The sequence below is a fragment of the Zeugodacus cucurbitae genome, chromosome 5, assembly GCF_028554725.1.
Source record: "Zeugodacus cucurbitae isolate PBARC_wt_2022May chromosome 5, idZeuCucr1.2, whole genome shotgun sequence".
Classification (NCBI taxonomy): Eukaryota; Metazoa; Arthropoda; class Insecta; order Diptera; family Tephritidae; genus Zeugodacus; species Zeugodacus cucurbitae.
In genome coordinates, this window is record NC_071670.1 from 36,587,578 (window position 1) to 36,607,363 (window position 19,786).

Below are 19,786 nucleotides of genomic sequence, written 5' to 3' on the forward strand. Positions count from 1 at the left end.
ATTTGGCATGGGGTGTACCAATTTACTCGTCACCTCAGATCCAATATTGGCCCATTCCAGCCGCAGTATATCTTTTAATTGGCTTTTATTTGTTACGTTGTGTTTTGCAACGCTCCGTCCAAGTTCATCCCACAAATGCTCAATCGGATTTAAGTCCGGTGATTGGGGAGGAGTTGCAAGAACGTGGGGAACGTGATGAATGATCCACATACGAACATCATAAGCTGTATGCTTAGGATCATTATCTTGCTGAAAATAGAACTGATTCCCAAGATTCAGCTTTTCTACGCTTTCTTGCAAGTTTTCTTTCAATATTTTCATGTATACAGTTTTATCCATTACTCCATCAATAAATACTAGGTTGCCTACGCCTGATGCCGCCATACATCCCCAAACCATGACTGCACCACCTCCATGTTTTACGGTATTACATACATTGCTTTTGTCAAATTCAGTATTTGCCTTTCTCCATACCCGTATTCGGCCGTCGCTTTGGAAGATGTTAAATTTGCTTTCGTCTGTGAATAATACTTTGTCCCAGAAATCCATAGCTTTATTTTTAAACTCTTTAGCAAATTCTAAACGTTTTTTTTGTTGGCCTGGCTGATAAGAGGTTTTTTTCTAGCTATTCTGGATTTGTACCCATTACGAATAAGCATACGCCGCACTGTTTTTGGATGCACATGTTTATTTATTTCTTCTTTAAGCTCCGCAGCAACTTTTGTTGAAGTCAATTTTGGATTTTTTTTTATTTTGCGTACCACATACGTCTCCTCCCTAGAGTTAAACTTACGCGGGCGGCCCGAACGTTCACAACTCTGGAGACAACGCTCACCTTTAAAACGCTTGATTATGCTCCGAATGGTAAAACGACTTAACTTCAGTGTTTCACCAATTTCGGCATAGATTTTGTTGGCAGAATGTAGATTTAAAATTATTTTTCGCTCCTCTGCAGTAGTTTCCGCACCCCTGCGACCCATTTTAACGACTTGTTGAAACTAATGCACTCTTCGCAAGAACATATTTCACTTTGAAAGTTAACGGTTTCTATTATGTAGAAGAGCATCATGCAATCATTTGTTATTGTAAGTTTTTTTTTTTCTTTTTTATACTGAATCAATGGAATTATTTCCGAGATTTCTAACTGTGCCAAAACTGTTGTCCACCGAAATATATGAGTATTTTTATTTAAATCATTGTAACGAAATAACCACAGATGTTACATAAACGAAATTGAGCATAGTGAAAGATAACATGATGGTGACTATATGACTAGAAGAGTGCTTGAACCTAATTCTTATATTTTCGGAACTACTGATGTATTTTGGTTCATACACCCGCTGTGCCAAAACTTTTGTCCATCAGTGTACATATACATATGCATATGCATGCCGAAATGAAGGTAGCTTAACCGGAACTATTATTTTTAATTTATTAAGACTGTGTTTTTTGTAACTTGGGAAGAAGCGAATAAAAATAAAAATATTATTTTTAATTTTTTTGTATATTCATATAACCTCAAAAATTTTAATCATTTCAAGCGGTAGTTTTTTTTTAAACATTTCTCAAAAATTAAAATGCTAAATCCTAAAAGTATGCAACTAAATAGGACACCAATGTATTTGTACAGTGGAGTCTTTATGTTGTGACGTCCATAATTGAAAGAGATTCAGTAAATATACTTTCAACAATACCCATTCATAAAAAAATACTTCAGTGTTTTAACATTTTTATTTACAAAGTTGAGCATCTTAAAAGTTAATTTTTCATACACTTTTATTGTGACTAAAAGTACATTCTCACGTGAGCTTGTGAGTTGCCTAAGAAATATAAATTTGATGTAAGTTTTCCAAATCATATAGAATTAATTTTTTTGAATTTTTATTTATGTTCTTATTTATATATTTTTAATGTAATTATGATATATTTTGATCGGTATTAACGAAAAGACGAACAAAACTAATATAAAGAAGAAATATCACGGAAAACGATAAGTGAGTTATCAAAAATAAAAACTCGCAATTTAGTTTCCGTAGCGAAATCCGATGAAAGAGCATAAAAGGATGTAAAAACATCTGTCGCCATCAGTGTAGATATTGTTTTTCAATTTTGAAACCTACTTTCAAGCAATTTTTAAGTTACAGTTTTAGTGATTTGCTATAATGAAATATACTAAAATTATTATTTTTTTTTCAATTTCAGGCATAGAAAATAACGCTAATAAAACAAAGGAACTAGTTAACTTAATAAAAATAATTGGTGAGTTAACATAATAAAGTTTTTCAGACACCCACACAACAATGAATTATGCTTATATTAGTATAAATATTACGCATTCGTACATTGTCAAATACATGCATGACATATTTAGATTTACCACCCACTCAAATGAAAAATCTTTTTTTGAGCTGTTGCTGCAACCTTGAAATACTTATTCAGTGCATAGAAAAGCGAAATTCGGTAATATGGCAAAATGTTGCATGCAACATGATGCTAAAAATGTAAATTTCAATTTTTATCGCGCAGATGTGGCAAATCAAATGGGCTTCATTGAATCACTCTTAGCGTATTCGTATATTGCATGTGCGCCACTTTTTGTTGTTGCTTATTGTTATTGTTGTTGGATTATAGCATTGTTGTCGCAGCATCAGCATAACAATGACAGTAATCGAGCGAGCGAAGGCTGCCACGGCAGTGAACTTCGCTGCAGCAGCAGTAGCAGAAAAAAGTAACGAAAATCTGTGCTTTTCAACGCACACACATAAACATACACATATGTGCGACTGCATGCTGGTGCCTTTGCGCGTTCGCCTCAGTGACTATATTTGTAAGCCATCAGGCAACAGCAACTGCAACTGCAGAAACAACAAAGACAATTTTCGCTCGCTTCAAGGCTCTTCGCTGCCTGCACGCCGCCGTACGGAGACAATTCTGCGGAAGGACGAACGGAAGGACGCAACTGGCTGCCAATATTGTGCACTTCGCTAAGTAACAACAATAACATCAGCAGTAGCAACAAACAGTCCCCAAGCCCCTAGTGCCACGCATCTGTCACAATGCCAGCAGATTTAGTCACATCACCCGCACAAATTCTGCGCATGTGTGCGTGTATTTGTATTCTTGTACTTGCATTCTGCATAAATATAACAGTGCATTCATAACTTCGGTGATTACCAACACATGAAGACACATTTTAGTTTATTTTCTTTGTGCATATTTATCATATTTATTTAAGAATTCGCGTCGCACTAGTTCTAGATAGACATTTACCGAATTATTTGCAACTAAAAGTCAAAGGATAATGTACCTATTTCGCTCGACGGCCGATGGTGGTCATGCTTCAAATAATTTACGCACAAGGAAATTGTAGTAGAAGCATTGTTCTCCTTTTTACTTAGAACATATCTGTTCCATTTACCGACTTCATTGAACGTTGTCATTGCAAAGTTTGTCATATTTTATCTAATATTAGTCGTACTTTTACTTTGGAACATAATTGTAAATGAACTGTTTTGGAAATTTAACACAGAACCTTTAATATGAACTTAAAAATTAAGATTTATGTTCCCTTTACCAATTCGGCCTGTTCAAATCTGAAAGAAATAGGGCTTACTTTTTTAGAGTACGTCGGACACATCGTTTTTTTGAAGCTTGACGTTATGAACGGAATATTTTTTTTATTAAAGACATTTTTGCTAATTTCCTACCACTTATTATATTGTAATCTCAAATGTTCTTTATTATTCAGCTTTTTCATATGAATCTTTTTCTGTTTCCATGTTCAAACATGCCAATTACCTGAGTCAATTAAGTTGTAAATTAGCTTAATAAGGTTGAAACGTAATCAATTTAGTATTGTCTAAGCTATTTAACATTTCAAAGAAAGACTTGAATTCCAGTCTATTCAAATAATTTTTGTAAACTTTCAATAATATTATAATGAAAGTATTAAACTTTGGACCTTAAGAGCCTGCGGCGTGGCCCGCACCCTACTAAGTTTTTTGTACATATCTCGTAAACTACTAAATATCAACCAAACTCTCTAGAGTCGTTTCTTTTAGCCACTTCCTTATATAGTTCAAAATGGAGGAAATCGGATTATAACCACGCCTATTGAAAACTACAAAAAATGCTTTAATTCCCTAGGGAAAAACACCAGAAAACTTAAATTTCATCATAAAGAAGGTACATAAGGGCTGCATTCAAATTGGTATAAAAAATTTTAAATGGGCGTGGCTCCGCCCACTTATGGGTCAAAACCATATCTCCGAAACTACTCGACCAATTTCAATGAAATTCGGTTCATAACATTCTCCTAGCATGCCAATGATATGCTACGAAAATAGTCCAAATCGTTTCACAACCACGCCTACTTCCCATTTACCAGATTTGAAGTCGATCTGAATCGTTAACTTTACAATATATAATTTAAGCGCTAGTGAAGATATCGAAACAGATCTTTGCACAAATACTGCATTTATAGAGTAGGATTGCCTTTCTAAAAATCGTCGAAACCGGATAATAAGATGTCAAGACCCCATATAGCGACCATGGGGACCTCAGTGCTTCTAATAACTTTTTTGCCGAAAATATAGTAAGTCTCTCAGAGATTTTGAAGACATTCAGAAGGAATATTTTTCTTCTAATAGGTCATAAGTTCCCCTAGTTCCCATATACCTAATGTTAGTGGTTTCAAACTTTCAATGGACTTTATACCATTTATACGCCGAATATGTGAGAAATTGTTCGTAACTATTTTATTACAATTAAATAAATAAAAACGCGAGAGTATAAAATATTCGGTTATATATATTATTGTATGGAAAACGGATTAGAGGTGAAACTGATAAAATACTCAAGTAAAATGCTCAATTCAGGGTTTGTTTGGACTGGCATTTGTACTTGTATTTCGTGCGGTCCCTTAATTTAGTTCGTTTGAAACATCTTTTAAAGAAGAGACATTTAGTAAATTTATCAAACAATTAACTATTTTTAATTTCCCTTATACTTGTTTACAAATTTACAAAATATTATAAAAAACTATCCATAATGTAGGATCTTCAACTGACGCATGACAGCGTGTCCTCCTAGCCTCATTAGCAATTTAAATATTTAGTGATACTTAATTCAATTATGTGGTACCTTTTCGAACAGCCAGAAAAGAAGATATCAGAGATTGAAGCTTGGGTTTTGAACAACATTTTTTTGATCATCTTTAAGACTTCTTTTTACTCAATACCAACATGAAATTTTGAATAGATTTTTATGGAACCCGATCGTCCGGGACTTTAGTAATACAGAGTTTTGAGAACTGGAACAATTTCACAGCGTTCCAAATGGATCGATTTAGATGATTAGACTGGACCCTGCATTATCCTGTTACAAAGTTTACTAGCTGCATAAAAATTACGCTGTTTACCAGAAATTTTCACAGAAATCACCTCAAAATGGATACTTAGTTTCGCTAACTATGTTCTTCGGGTACAAGATTATCAGAGCCATAAGTTATGTTGAGAGCCATTCTTAACTCTATCTAATTAAATATTATCTTACTTTAAAAAAGATTTTCTTAAATATCGCAGGAAACAAGTTTTACTTTACATTCTCACAACCATCGCTGAGTGCTGGGTCCGAGAAACATTTGATATCTCGTCAAATCTAAATTTTTCAAACCGTATTTGCTAAATTCAATTCAATGTCAGTTTCGTTGGAAACTTCAAATTCAAATATCAAAATATCGGTCCTGGTAACCCTGCGTTGTGAGTGACTCGAGAGTGAGAAGCGGCCGAATCGTATCACGGGAAATATCCGAATGACTAGAATATCTACGGTAGCGTACGGTAGAAGCGGTGATGACTGCTAATGTACATAGAAATCTCATAAGACAGGTCGTTTCGGCTCCCTCCGTCTACGGGTTTACGTCGTTCACTGTTTGAACTATAATTCTATAAAATAAAAAAAAATCTCACTGAGTGCAATAGTATCTCTCTTCAGTCAGTTACCTCTTAGTAAAAGAAAACGCTCCGTTAATATTTTTTAAATCAATTTATTTCTGTTTTTCTTTTTTATAGAACATAATAGCAATAATAATGATCATCGTCACAATAATGTTAATAATAATTTTAATAATAATGTGTTTTATGTTTCTTTTTTTTTTTAGTTTTTACTTTAAATTGAAGTTTAATGATATAATTAATGTTAATTAATCATATTCAACTCTCACGTTTGGTTTGACGCATATTTCATATTCATTTGCATTTACTCACATTTCACTTTTTTTATTTTTGTTTTTGTTTGTGTAATTCATTGCAATTTGCTTACTGTTTGCTTGCGGATGTGTATGCGTGTGTGTCTGTGTAGATGTGCTGTCAATTTAAGCCTAATGAAGCTGACGTTGACGTACTCGTTTATATGCTAAACTTTTACTCATTAACTTTACGCAATAAATTTAATATGTACTCATAATTATGCTTAGCTTTTTTTCAGCTTTCATGTATGCATGTATAGTTTTTGCGTTTTTTAATATTTTATTTTTTAATTTTCATATTTTTCTTTGTGAAAATCTCGGGCTTTACAATAACTGTTAGCGGAAATATGAATTTGTATAATTTTAATTTTTTATAAATATTTTTTTTTTGCAAATTTTTATTTTATTTTAATTCATTTTATTTTTATTCATATACTAACGCTAGTGCATAGCTTTAATTTAAACTTTTTTGTTATTTTCTGAGGTTTTTTTCTCTATATATTATTTGCCCAAATCGCATATTTCTTGTTGTTGCACGTTGCAAATGTGGCATGCAGCGCGTTTTCATGCATTTGATTTCATCTATTGTATGGCTGTAGCTTACAATATACATATTTATTATTATTATTTTTTTTTTTTAATTTTTTGCTTTTACTCAATAACTTTTGCTATTTCTACTGCTTTGCATTAATTAATTTGCAAATTAGTATTTTGCAATTAGGCTGTTCGGTGTCGCTCTGCTTGTGTGGCTGTGTGTGTGTGTATGTGTGCATTTGTATAATTTGCGAAATATTTTACTCTAATTAATTTGATTAAGAAACTGGTTTATATTACATGCGCGTTTATTGATGCTAATTCGGAGCGTTTTATCTGCTTCATTACATGCTCGTAAGCGTAGTGTTTGATATTTATTGGCATTGATTTGAAAAGAAAAATAAAAAATAAAATAATATTTATTTTCATTTAAGCTTAAATCAAAGTGAAATTTTATTGTGGAAATATGCTGATTTTGTATTATTTTCAACTATTTCGACTAGTTAGTTGCGTAATACTGGCCTTCAAGACGTTTGTATTTCCTACATTTGATTCAAAATCGGTAGAAATGCAGAAATACAAGTAGCAGCTAACATTGCATGAATGAAAAGTCTAAAATCAAGCCCTTCTCTTCAATCTATCCATTCTACATTTTTAAACCCCCTTGATTAACGTTTCGGTGAAGCATTTCGTGACAGAGCAGTTAGATGACAAATACTCTTAATTGGTTGCTCTACTGAGGAAATTTGATTTTTCCTACTTAAATCACGAGTCACGCAACACTAAGCGCTACTTAGCCCCACCTCACGGGTTTTGCCAAGTATTATTATTTTTTCCACTCGCTCAGACTGTACGATTATTTCCGAATATGCACCGAACACTCTCTTTCTTCTTTATTATTCATTGAATTTTGATTTTTACGAAAGTAAAGGCTTTTTAATAGCACTTTATGAAAGATTTGAAGAACTCCCATGTGGAAGAACTTCTAGGCCTAGCTGAATGTGCGCTCACCGCTTGATTTAGGTTTTTTTTATTCGAGAGTATTTCGCATTAGTTACTCGAAAGTTTTTGCCATGTTAAACTGACTAAAAATCTTCTTCATTCAGTGATTTTTCTGGCTTTTAGATTGTGCAATTTGCTGCTGAAATATATATATTATTTATGAGTTCTATAAATATTTTGAATGAATATGGTAATGACTGCCATTTTATATACGAAATTTATGAAACATTTGAGAAAATTTTAATGAAGCTACTTGTCTACGCACATCAGAATTGCAGAAGAACATTCTTCATCACCAATTGAGAATCATATATGTATATGTTTATATGATTTTTGAATGAAAACCTGAAAACCGATTAGTCGAATATCCGGTTTGCAACCGTTCGTATGAATATTATCCGAATAATGCTATTCGAATACATACATATATTTGTCCTGAAAATTAATTATTTAAATAAATTCAGTTTTTAATTAAAATAATTTTTAAAGAAATTTTGTGATTCTAAATTATATAATAATATAAAAATATTAATTTTTTGATCGACTTTTTTATTATAACTTGGTTGGATGGAAATTTAAAATTACGGCTCCGTTATTTTGAAGTGAATTTTCAAAAATAGTCATAGCGGAAATATAAATTTAACGAACTTAGTCAATTTAAAAATTTTATTTAGTAAATTTCACAAATTTATACAACTTACTTACCAGTTTCCTTCACAATGTGCCTATGTTTAATTTTTCATTAATTAAATTAATTTTTTGATGCATTTCATTAAAATTAAACAGTTATTTAATGCGTACATTTACTCATTATTATTTTTTTTTGCGTTTTTTGTAGGGCAAATGGAGGGAGGAATGTCGAAAAACTGATAAAATATTGTTTTTATTAATTTTAAATAGTTTTTCTTGTCTATAAATTTAATACTTTTCATATGCAATTTTATTTTATTTTCAATTTTTTTTTTTGCATTAGCAACTATAATATTTAATTATGCAAATATTTGTATATCTACTGCTGTGTATATATATATTTTTTTGAATTTATTGTGTTTTTGTAGTTAGTTGACTCATTTAATGTTATTTCACGCTCTGCAAGTAGTTCATAATTTATGTTTATATATCTGTGTTGGCTTTTAAAATGTTAAGCTTTATTTACAAATTGCCATCAACAAAATGCTTAGCAAATAATTATTTTTTTTCGCTACTACATGCTCATGTAACCATATTTATATTTGTGTTTTTGCTGTGTTAAGATTAAAACCAATCCCACCACCACCATCAGCTGCATAATATGCACTTAAGCTTATTTAATATTAATTTACTGCAATTATCAATTGTTTAACCTTAATTTAAGCACTTTGGCTTCAATATTAAAAAGAAACGCTTCACTGTTTTGTTAAGTACTATTTTTATCGCAATAATTTTATGTATATATTTGTGTATATTTATTTTCATTTATAATATAATATTTTTGTTTTTTTATTTTTTATTTATTATTAATTTATTTTTTTATATTTATATTTTTTTTTATTATTATTATTTTTTTTTTGAAAGCATTGAAGTAGTTTTATTTACAAACAGAAATGCCACAGTACGTTTGTGTGCTCTTGCAAGTTGTTGTTGAGCCTTAAGCTAAATATGTATGTGCTTAAAACATACAACTATATACTATATAAAATGTTTATTAATTAAAAGGAAAATTAAATAATTGAATTTGCTGGACAGATTTCATTGAATGGCGAATACTTTTAAAGTTATTAATTATTTCATTAATATTAATTTTATTTAATATACTTAGAAAGATTATTCAAATGGAAATTATTGTTGAATTTAATTATTTTAGCCGTAAATAATTAAAAATTAATAAACATTCTTTGAAAAATAAGATACAAACGTCATTTACGTTTTTAACATAACATCCAACCACAGATGAAGGAAAAGTATATGCTATTACAGCAACAGCCACTGTTGTGTTAACAGAACATACCTTGTCTCCTTATTATGCATTAACGTAACTACAGAATCCCCTTTTGTATACATATGTTAGTATTCTAGATTCATGCTCACCATGCTTTGAAGGGAAATATATGTTTACTATAACAGAAACTATCGGCTATAATCGCTTAAAGCGGTTCCTACGCCAAATATATTTATATATAACAGAAACAGTAGCATTTCTATTGGCTGCGTGGAAGCACGAGGCCATAAATTCTGTGATATTATTTTGGTGCAATCACTATTTCTGTATTCTGTTCTTAATAACCATTGCATACTTTTTCTGGTATTGATACCGTATGTTATAAAAGGCGTCAGAAGCGAAAACATTGAATATAGTACGTATAGTAACTCCTTAACATTCTGTTATAATCAGTTTCTGTTGTGGAGCATCGTTTCTGTTTCTGTTATTAAACGTTATTATGAAACTGTTCACTATACTATATGATAGTTACATGCTGTTAAGCTTTTCACTAAAAACTGAAACAGTTATATTGATTTAGGTTTAGGGCAGAGTAATGCCTTAACATTCTGTTGCGATTCCTGTTATAAACAGTTTCTGCTATAGAAACATGTTTTTCGTTTATAAGTTCAAGTTTTGCTCTAGCAAAGTAATCCTTATTTAACATTTCTGTTATTAATAATGCCTCAACATTCTGTTGCGATTTCTGTTATAAACCGTTTCTGCTGTAAAAACATGTTTTTCGTGTCGGTGTTGAATTTTATGCACTTTATAATGCTTTGAGATTTGCTCTAGCAAAGTAACCGTTATTTAACATTTCTGTTATTGATAGACATTGAAAATATGTTCGCTGTCTTGCTGTTATTGCAATAGTGGTTAGCCTTTCAATGCTGTAAAGTTGACATTTGAGTTTAATTCATTAAACTTTGAATAAAATTATGTGAAAAAAGAAATTTAAATATTTAATTTTATAAAAATTTCCAACAAACACAAACCTTTTGTAGTATATGTTAAAAACTAGTTTAAGTGGATGGATTCTGGAAACCTAGCAAACAGCCAATGTCTATAAATTAAAACAAAAATTATCTTTTGCGTCCTCTGGACCAACTGATTCGCTAAAACACATTTTTTTACTACAAAAAAATTTGCAACTATTAAAATACGCCTTGTTACACAGTGTATTCAAATGAGCTTAGAGTTTTGGACGAAATTATTTTTGCTGTTGATATCTAATGCAAATATTCTTGTTGTTGTTGTTGTGTGTGCGTGTGTAATTTATGCAAATACAAACATTTTTATTCATTCGTTTTTTGTTTTGTTTTTATTTTTATTATATTTTTTAATTGGACGCAATAAAATGTTTTTAAACCACTTTTTTTCTAATTTTTTTTACACATACATATACATAAATCTATACAGAGACAACATACACATAATACAACTGTACACAATAAGTTGGCTTTACATATACATACACTTAGCTGCTGCAAATAAATAGTCATAATTTACACATTTTCTTTTCACACATACATACATATACACAAATGTAATCAGATAATATGCGTAAGTACGTCAACTTAGGTGCCGATTAACTTACGAATGGTGCGACTTATGCTCACATAATACATATGTAAACTTGTATGTTTATTTTTATGTTAAGTTGTGTTATGTTATGTTACGTAATGTTTTGTGAACTTAACGCTTTGCTGTTGAAAATGCGCTGCTTTACGCATGTTTCTATTTCTGCTCACTTTTTTAATGATTTTCCTTTCATTTTCGCTCGTTTAGTCTACCCGCTACCATTTACAACTGTCTTTTTGTCTAAGCTTCAATTGTTATTTTACTCAATTTAAACAAATACAAATTTTGCTTTAAAAATTAACGCCATGTGTGTTGCTTGTGCTTTAGCGGTCTTACCTACAAATGTCTGCTAAGTTTTCCTCAAGTGAAATTGTGTTTCTTCAGCATTTTTTTATTTTAATTTTTGTAACGCGCTACTAATGCTTCTATGCGATGCTATGTTCAACTTTGCTCAGCGGTCTTACCTACAAATGTCTGCTAAGTTTTCCTCAAGTGAAATTGTGTTTCTTCAGCATTTTTTTATTTTAATTTTTGTAACGCGCTACTAATGCTTCTATGCGATGCTATGTTCAACTTTGCTAGTCGTACTGTTAAGTTTCGGAAATACCTTCGTTTGTGTTAAGTACAATGCTTTGCTTTAAGAAAAAAATTTCTAAGTTAAGTACGTTTTATTTTCTTTTTTTGGCCGCTTGGTTACGTCTTTGTTGGGTTTTTGAGAAAGAACTGATATTAGTTGCTTTTTTACTGTGTCACTAAAACTATTTAACTTTGTCTTTTAATTTTTATTAATTTTTTTCATAAATTTTTATCGACTTTAATTTAAAAAAATCCACTTTAACCCTATTAAGTACTAAGTTAAGTTAAGAAATTTCAGCGCAACTTTATTTATTTTATTTTTTTAATTTTCCTTTAAACTATTCGTAGTAATGTATTGGTCTAACCCGTTATTACTCTATATGTATGTATGTATGTATTTATCGGCTGTGTTATCCTATGTAAAAAATTTGCACAACAAAAAATCAAAATTTTCTCCTAGCCTATGAAAAATCGTCTAAGAACTAAACATTTGAAGCGCTCATGGGAGCACCTGTGTACACTGTACGTTTGAAAACTCAAAGCGATTGCTACATTTGTTAAATTTATTTTATTTTTTTACTTGCATTTTGTCACTATAATTTTTTAATTTTTATTTTAATTTTAATTTTTTTTTTGTTTTCTTTTAACTAATTGTTTAACATTTTAAGTCCTGCTTATTTGCAATTTGGCCTTATTTTATCCACAATTGTTGTTGTTGTCACGTCATTTATGTATGTTATTCACAGCTAAAGCGGCGTCTCTGCGCTGCGCTGCGTTTTCTTAGCATGTCAGTGTTGTATTTTTGTGTACGTAGTTGCCGGGTTTTAATGTACTGTCACCATTTTTGGCGCCTAGTAACGTTGTTGGTACTCGTGATGCCAACGATTGAAGTCGATGTGAAAGACAATAATCGAGCCGGTAGAGAGACCAGCAAGGAGGTATCTAAAAAGAGAGGGGAGAGAGAGAGAGAGAGAAAGATATGTGAAATAAATATTAACGGTATTTAAAGTCTAGATAAATAATGTAATTTTTAATATTTATGGCTAATGATCTAGGGGAGTTTCATTTGGGACAGTCACATTCTTTTTAATTTATTTTTTAATAATATAATTATATTGTTTGCGGGACCCTCATCGTTTACCTCTTTACTTATTTACATCTCAGAATCATAAGATATTGAATTCAGTTGAACTTCTATAACTCGAAGTTTTCCATAACTCGAAGTCTTGAATTGGCAATAGAAGTCAAATTTCCTACAAATTTGATCCCATAACTCGAAGTATCTCTAACTCGAAGTATTTTCGTGGATTATGGTGATTCGAGTTAAGGAAGTTTTTTCTCAATATTTATACTAAAAGTGAGGTTATGCCAGGAATGAATATATCCCCACTTTATTTCAAGTAGAAGTAGTAGCTTTTTTAGAAAATAAATGTTAAGATTTAAGGGGATAAGTTATCTCAATAACTGAAATATTGGGCTGGAAATTCGTGGAGAGTTTTTTATAGATATTACCCACTGAAAAACGATTATCCTTATTTTTGACTAACAGCATTATTAATAGGATATAACTTCCATATATTTTATCGTGAAATATCCCATCGAGGTTATACTTAATTATATACAATAAAATGTTATGAAACTTACTTTTGATCGTGGGTCAACGCCAACGAGCGTATTGCTGCATTGCAAGCCGGGAAGGCATATAAGGGCGCCAAGTTGAAGGTACGCCAAACCTCTACAATACCGCGATCACCAGCAGTCATCAGATACTCACCATCGCGCGAGAGCAACATGCACTGTTGAGATTTGGAAAATAAAAAGAAGAGGAGAAGAAAGAGGAGAAACATTAAACAAATTCACAACCGCATGGAATCATATAAAATTGATTCTCAAAGTAGTCAAAGTGTTGTAAGACTAATAGCTCAGAAACTCACCTGCAAGTTATCATTGTGCGTCTCGTGGCGCAACTTTTTGCCATTGATGGTATATGCGGCCACATTACCCTTATCATAATTGACAACAATGAAACCCTCACGAGACATGGCAATCAATTCGGGCGAATAGAAATCCATGGGTGGATCCAGCGAACGCAAGAGATCACCAAATGTGGTGTGTATCAGCACAGGACCGTCTGCAAAGAAGGAAGAACAAAGTTGGAGCAAATATTAATGTGATGTAATGCAATATAGAAGAAACTAAGGAAATCTTAAGACGATAAGTTCTGCTAGACCTACGATTTAATACTATTCTTAACAACTAAATAGAGAAAATACTCACTTGTCGATCCCGAGACGACCAAGCCCAGCTCAGCACTAATCACAACCGAAGTTACTGCTTGTTCATGGCCCGTTAGAGTGGCGCGCGGCGTTGGCACATCACCCTCACCGACAATGCTTTGTGTACGTGCATTCCAGTGCCACAGCAGAACCGTACAGTCCGCCGAACCCGATGCAATGTAGCAGTCCGATGTGATATTGCATTCTGAACGTGCCAAACAGGTGACCACACCAAAATGGCCGAAGACTATCTGCACAATTTTAGCTAGAAATAATGTGGAAACGGAAGAAGGACACATAAATAGAGAGTAAAATACCTTTTGAGAGCTGCATTACTTACCAGTTTCGGTGGCGAACACACGGAAACTATTGTCCCAGAAGCCGCAAGCAATGAGGAAGCGACTATCCACAGTTGTGACGAAACAGTTGGAGCGAATCTTCAACATCTGACTGAAGTTGTCGCCCAGATGGCGGCGATTCATGGGGTTGTTGTGACCGGTATTTTGTGCAGCTGGAGAGAGCAAAAAAAATGAAAGAGGAATAATTAGTTTCGAGAAATCTTTAAGCGCGAATAACATATTAAAGTTAAAAGCTTCCAGTAGACGGTACTTACACAAGACGGGATCGATGGTCAGAGGCAGATTTGAGCCAGGCGATTGCGGCGACTCAGCATAGCTGGGGCTCTGGACGGATGCGGTATAATTGCAATTCCAGCGATTCACGGCGAACTGATGGCCCGCAGTTACGGTCACTACCGACGGCAATGACAATTGCGGATAGGTATTGGCAGAGATGTGTATAATTGGTGAATTCTGATAGAATTTAAGCGACATGCAGAGATCATCGGGCATGGCGCTGAACATCATCGGCGACAAATGCATTGCCGAACTGCGTGGTGGATGCGGTTCCATAAGCAATTGACTGGGTGTCTGGCCAAAATTGCGTATTTGATTCTCCACAGCCTCACGCATAACGGGATCGCTGATAGCATCCAAATCTACGCTACCTTCATAGGTTAGGTAGTAGAAGACATTAGTAGCGCGTATAGCTTCGGGTCCACGTTGTTTGTAGCCGAAAATCAAATCGATCCATTGATGCAGTTGGCATGAAACGAATTCCGATTCTAAAGCCATGCGGTTGATGCGTACAAATTCTTCGGGGCTCTTAGACCAGGGCGGCAGTTCAACATCATTGACGAGTGTGCCATCTTCGCGATGACCGAGCCGATAACTGGACGAGTTGTAGAACATTTCTGGCAGAAAGTACCATTCGGGTATGAGTTCTTTAACGTCGGACGTGTCACGTTGGCAGTTTTTCCACGAAAGCGATATGGAGGAGAATAAGCGGTCGGGATAGTCGAATTTTCCGCCTTGCAGCGCTAAGAACATGGTGGTGAAGGGCTCAACACGTACCAACCAATTTAGTGTGAAACTCGATGTTGAGTAATGGGTGCCGTAGTGAAATGGTGGTATCGTATCACTCTCCCAGCTTTCATAACGTTCCTCGAAGTAGGCGCGTCGTGACGGATTCAATGCGCCAATCGGTTTCGAGAGATCGCGGTAGTTCGAAGGCAGACTGAGGTCCAGTTCTTTTGTGTCATAATTGGTGAGTACCCATGGAAAGACTGGATACTGATTGAGGTCATTGTAAGTGCGTCCTGCTATTGTATTGAGGAACATTAAGTACTCGAAGTTCGAGATTTCGCGCCGTTGCCACTTCTGTGTCATATTAGAGTTGCGCATTAGCTGACGTGGCGACATCATTGAAGCGCGACGTGTTTGTGGTATGCCATACTTGATACCGACGCCAACACGTGGCAAAGCTTTGATGACCTTCTTCACGGTATGTTGGTCGGGGAAAGCGAAGAGTATGGAGGTGCGACTGGCTAGGAAGATTTCCAGTGCGACATTTTGCAACAAGTACCGACGGGAGAAGATTGCACGCACTTCTGAGAAGTACCACTTGCCATGCAAGTGATCGCAGTACTTCAGCACTTCCGGATCAATCTTCTGGAACTCTGGATGATCTTCGTCCACCTCAAAGAACATTTCTGTGCTAGTGATAGACACTGTACCAGGTGCTACGACACCTGGTGCGATTAGTTTCGCCTTAGTGCTAATATTGACAGGTCCTGTCAAATCCAAATCCAACTCACGGTCTTCAATCAACAGTTCTGCGTCATCCAACAGATCAGCTGTATGCTGGGTGGATTGATGAGCGCGTGACACAGCGATCTGTGTGTGGAATTCATCACGTGTCTGTAAAATGGCATCTTCAGGTGCGCCATTTTCAATGGCCGCCTTGAGCGTGGCCTGTGGATGTGAAGAGCCGCGCGGATTTTGTACCATACGCTTACGGCGGCGTGCATCATCCTCCCAGGCGTCCAATTTCCAGAATGTCTGCTTCTGTACAGCACCGCTGGCATCACCCCAGGCACCGTGTCTATTGCACATTATATTACGCACCTTTTCGAGTAGGCGACTAGCAATCACATTGTCACGTCGCCGTGCTGCGGTGATGAGATGGTCACACATGCGCTCTTCCTCGCGTCTCTCCAACAGCGTTTGAGCACATTGTGACTCGAAATCGGCATGCTTGAGCACATCATCGGCGCGCATACGATTCAATATGAATTCGGCTTCATTAGCGACACGCACTATGTGATCCTTCATGGCATGCGACAACAGGCGACCCTCATTAATCAATTCAATAAACGCCAAACCGGCATGCTTTTGCAAACTGTTCTGCCACTCTTGCGAACACAGCAACATCACCAACTCGACCACGGAATGTGAGTTCTTGAACGTTGTTAGACCTTTACCCTCCATCAGCAGCTCTTGACCGTGCGAGCCGACGAGCGTTTTCGAAAGGAACGGCGCAAAGTCGACCATAATTTCACGTAGCAGCGGACACACCGGTCCCAGCGCCACCTCCAACTTCTGCGTAAGACTCGCCTCACGCGAGGGCGTTGTCATCGGCAGCTGGCCAACGAGTGGTGGTTTCATTTGTAGCTCATCGGAGCGTGTGCCACGCTGACCCACATTGCCGGCAGCCGTGCCAACGCCCGCGCCTGATGCGCCGGATGCTGCTGCATAACTGTCCGGTACGCGTACCACCGATATTTCCGAATCGGGTTTATCGCCGCGTTCGCCGCCAGCACCCACCAACTGATGTCCGTGGTGTACTTGCATTTGTTGAGCACCCTGCGGTTGTCCATGCCCTGTCGTTGTTGACTGCTGTTGATGCTGCTGCTGTTGTTGTTGCTGTTGGTGTGCATGATGCTGCAAGCCGTCGATGTCACGCATTTTCCCATCCACTGCCGACATGCCGCCCGACAATAAACCACTTGCGGTGGCCTGTACACCAGCATCCTCATTCAAATTGACATCTGTCCAGCTTTCGTCGTTCGAGTTGGTCGGTTTGTTGTCATCGGCCAGAATTTCACTCGACGATTCCACTTCAGGAACTTCGTTCTCCGTTGAATTCATGTTCAACGAACCGACATCCGAGTCGACACTCTGTATTAGCCGTACGCCGGGTTTTAATGATTCATGTGGTTCGTGTTGTTGTTGGTTATGTGGTGGTATGGTGGAATTAAAATGTTACGTTGTTGGCCATTAAGAGTCGTCGTTGTTGTTGGTTTTGCACGAAATTTGTCATTTCCGTGCGTTGCGTAGGCATTTTGTGTGTGGGAAGTGAAAATAAATCAGCGTGCGCGGACGTAAAAGACCAGTGCGGATGGTGGATGGAGGAGAGAGAGAGAAATTAAAGTATAAATTAATTTCATCATAATAACAGCTAGTTAGGTGTATGTGAGTGTGTTTATGATTGATTACTTGCTGACGAGATTGCCAATTGCGCTGTGAACTTAGTGACACGAAAATGACAAATGAACAATGAGGTCACATGATTGGGTGCATTACAAAAGAGGACACATGAATGAGTTCAAAGCTTAAGGTGGATTGCGATAAATGTATGTGATATATTGAGAACAAATAAGACGTAAAGTTAGAAACTTAATTTGGTTTAGCCGAAATCTTTAAAAGCTTTTTTTTTAGGCCGTTGGTATCTGAATGCAACGAAGCAGACAAATAACACTGAGAAGTCTGTAACTGCAGAAATTAATCAGCCGAACTGATATTTGAAAAGCTCTTTCTCGATTTTCATACATTTTGAATCCAAAATTCGACAATTAATATAAAATTATTTTTAAGGAAATATCAGAAATTGTTTACATAAACTAATTTCATATCATTAACGGCAATAATTCATGAATGGAAGTAGTCAAAGAGTCCGGTAATTCGGACGAAATCGGCAAAGTCATCCCATTTTATAATTCAACTTATGGTCTCAAGATGTTCGAAACCCCCTTCAAACTTCTAGAATCCTCTAGTTAATGCAAAAAAATAAAAGGGTCTTTACTTTGAGCTTCGCCAGTATCATTGAGAATACTTCACATCCTTTTTTTTTCAAATAACTACTTTGTGAGAGGTGATTTCAAATTGCAGACACAGAAAATTATCGATATCAGATAGGAAATCGTACCTTCAATCTTATATATTCTGGGAGAAGGTACAATATATATATAGCATATTTGATTCGTATGGTCTTTCCCAAAGAATTTCGGCTGTTTTCTAGCTTGATTCGATGAGTACATATTATCCCTATCTATGAGGAACCTCGCTAATCACTAAATTTGGAATGGATGGACACCGTATTAGTGCTCAATCGGATCAGAAGAAACATAAACACAAAATTTTTAAATATCACAACTCTAGCGCCACCTGGCGGTGGATGTTCCCAAAATGTTTTTCGGATGTTTTCGGCAGAAAATGTATGAGATTTAAAAGAGGCATACAAATTTCAATATATGTATTTTTTACTGGATTAAGACAATGCAGCTTATAGCTCAGCTGAAAGAAGATACCTCATCCATTACCTACCTCTACCTCTTAGCTTACATTCACATACGTATTTTGTAGGCCAGTAACGGAAATTTTTTTACTTAATATTGTTTTGTTTTTTTGCATAATTGTTGTTGTGATGACAACTGCCCCAGAAGTCATTAATTATTTAGCAACCAAAAATCAGAAATCGAATCACGTATCAATGGCGGCAATTTGCATTTACTTAAAGCTGGATTTCCGTCGACAATATTATTGCAGTTATTGTTGTTGTTGGCTTTAGCTAAGTCAATACGTATTAGTCGACCGCAACTCAAATGCAACAACAAAAATGCCATAAACAAATACACTAATACAAATGTTGACATTCACAATTATGCACATATATTACAGCTTTGGATAAATCTATATACGAGTATATATGTATGTACATATAACGGTTAGCAAGTGTCACGCGCTGCATTTAACAGATGGTAGCCAGTAAGAATTTGACAAATGTGAACTGTCATACGCATGTCAGATGGCCAGGAGACTTGTGCTATATGTAAAATACATGTGTCAATAGCTGGAAATGTATGTATGGCTGTGTGTATGTACATTTGCTTGAAGCAGCAATCTCGACAGCAAGAATATTAGTTATATGTAGGTATATAAATAAAAAGTATAATATATTAAGGCAACCACACACTTATTTATATCTGTGAATGTG

The 19,786-nt window shown here is 35.1% G+C and overlaps 1 protein-coding gene across 4 annotated transcripts in view; it reads right to left on the reverse strand.

The window, feature by feature from the left end:
* Window positions 1-7,077: 7,077 nt before the first annotated feature.
* LOC105219154 (neurobeachin) overlaps window positions 7,078-19,786 on the reverse strand; it is a 185,866-nt gene continuing 173,157 nt past the window's right edge. For all 4 annotated transcript variants that reach the window (XM_054231108.1, XM_054231109.1, XM_054231107.1 and 1 more), the window contains 6 exons: window positions 14,787-17,691; window positions 14,514-14,684; window positions 14,175-14,438; window positions 13,832-14,028; window positions 13,542-13,693; window positions 7,078-12,839 (listed from right to left, as the gene is read on the reverse strand). In XM_054231108.1, the coding sequence (XP_054087083.1) occupies window positions 12,749-12,839; window positions 13,542-13,693; window positions 13,832-14,028; window positions 14,175-14,438; window positions 14,514-14,684; window positions 14,787-17,691 (3,780 nt within the window). In that variant the 3' untranslated portion in view covers window positions 7,078-12,748. The remainder of the gene's footprint in view (window positions 12,840-13,541; window positions 13,694-13,831; window positions 14,029-14,174; window positions 14,439-14,513; window positions 14,685-14,786; window positions 17,692-19,786) is intronic.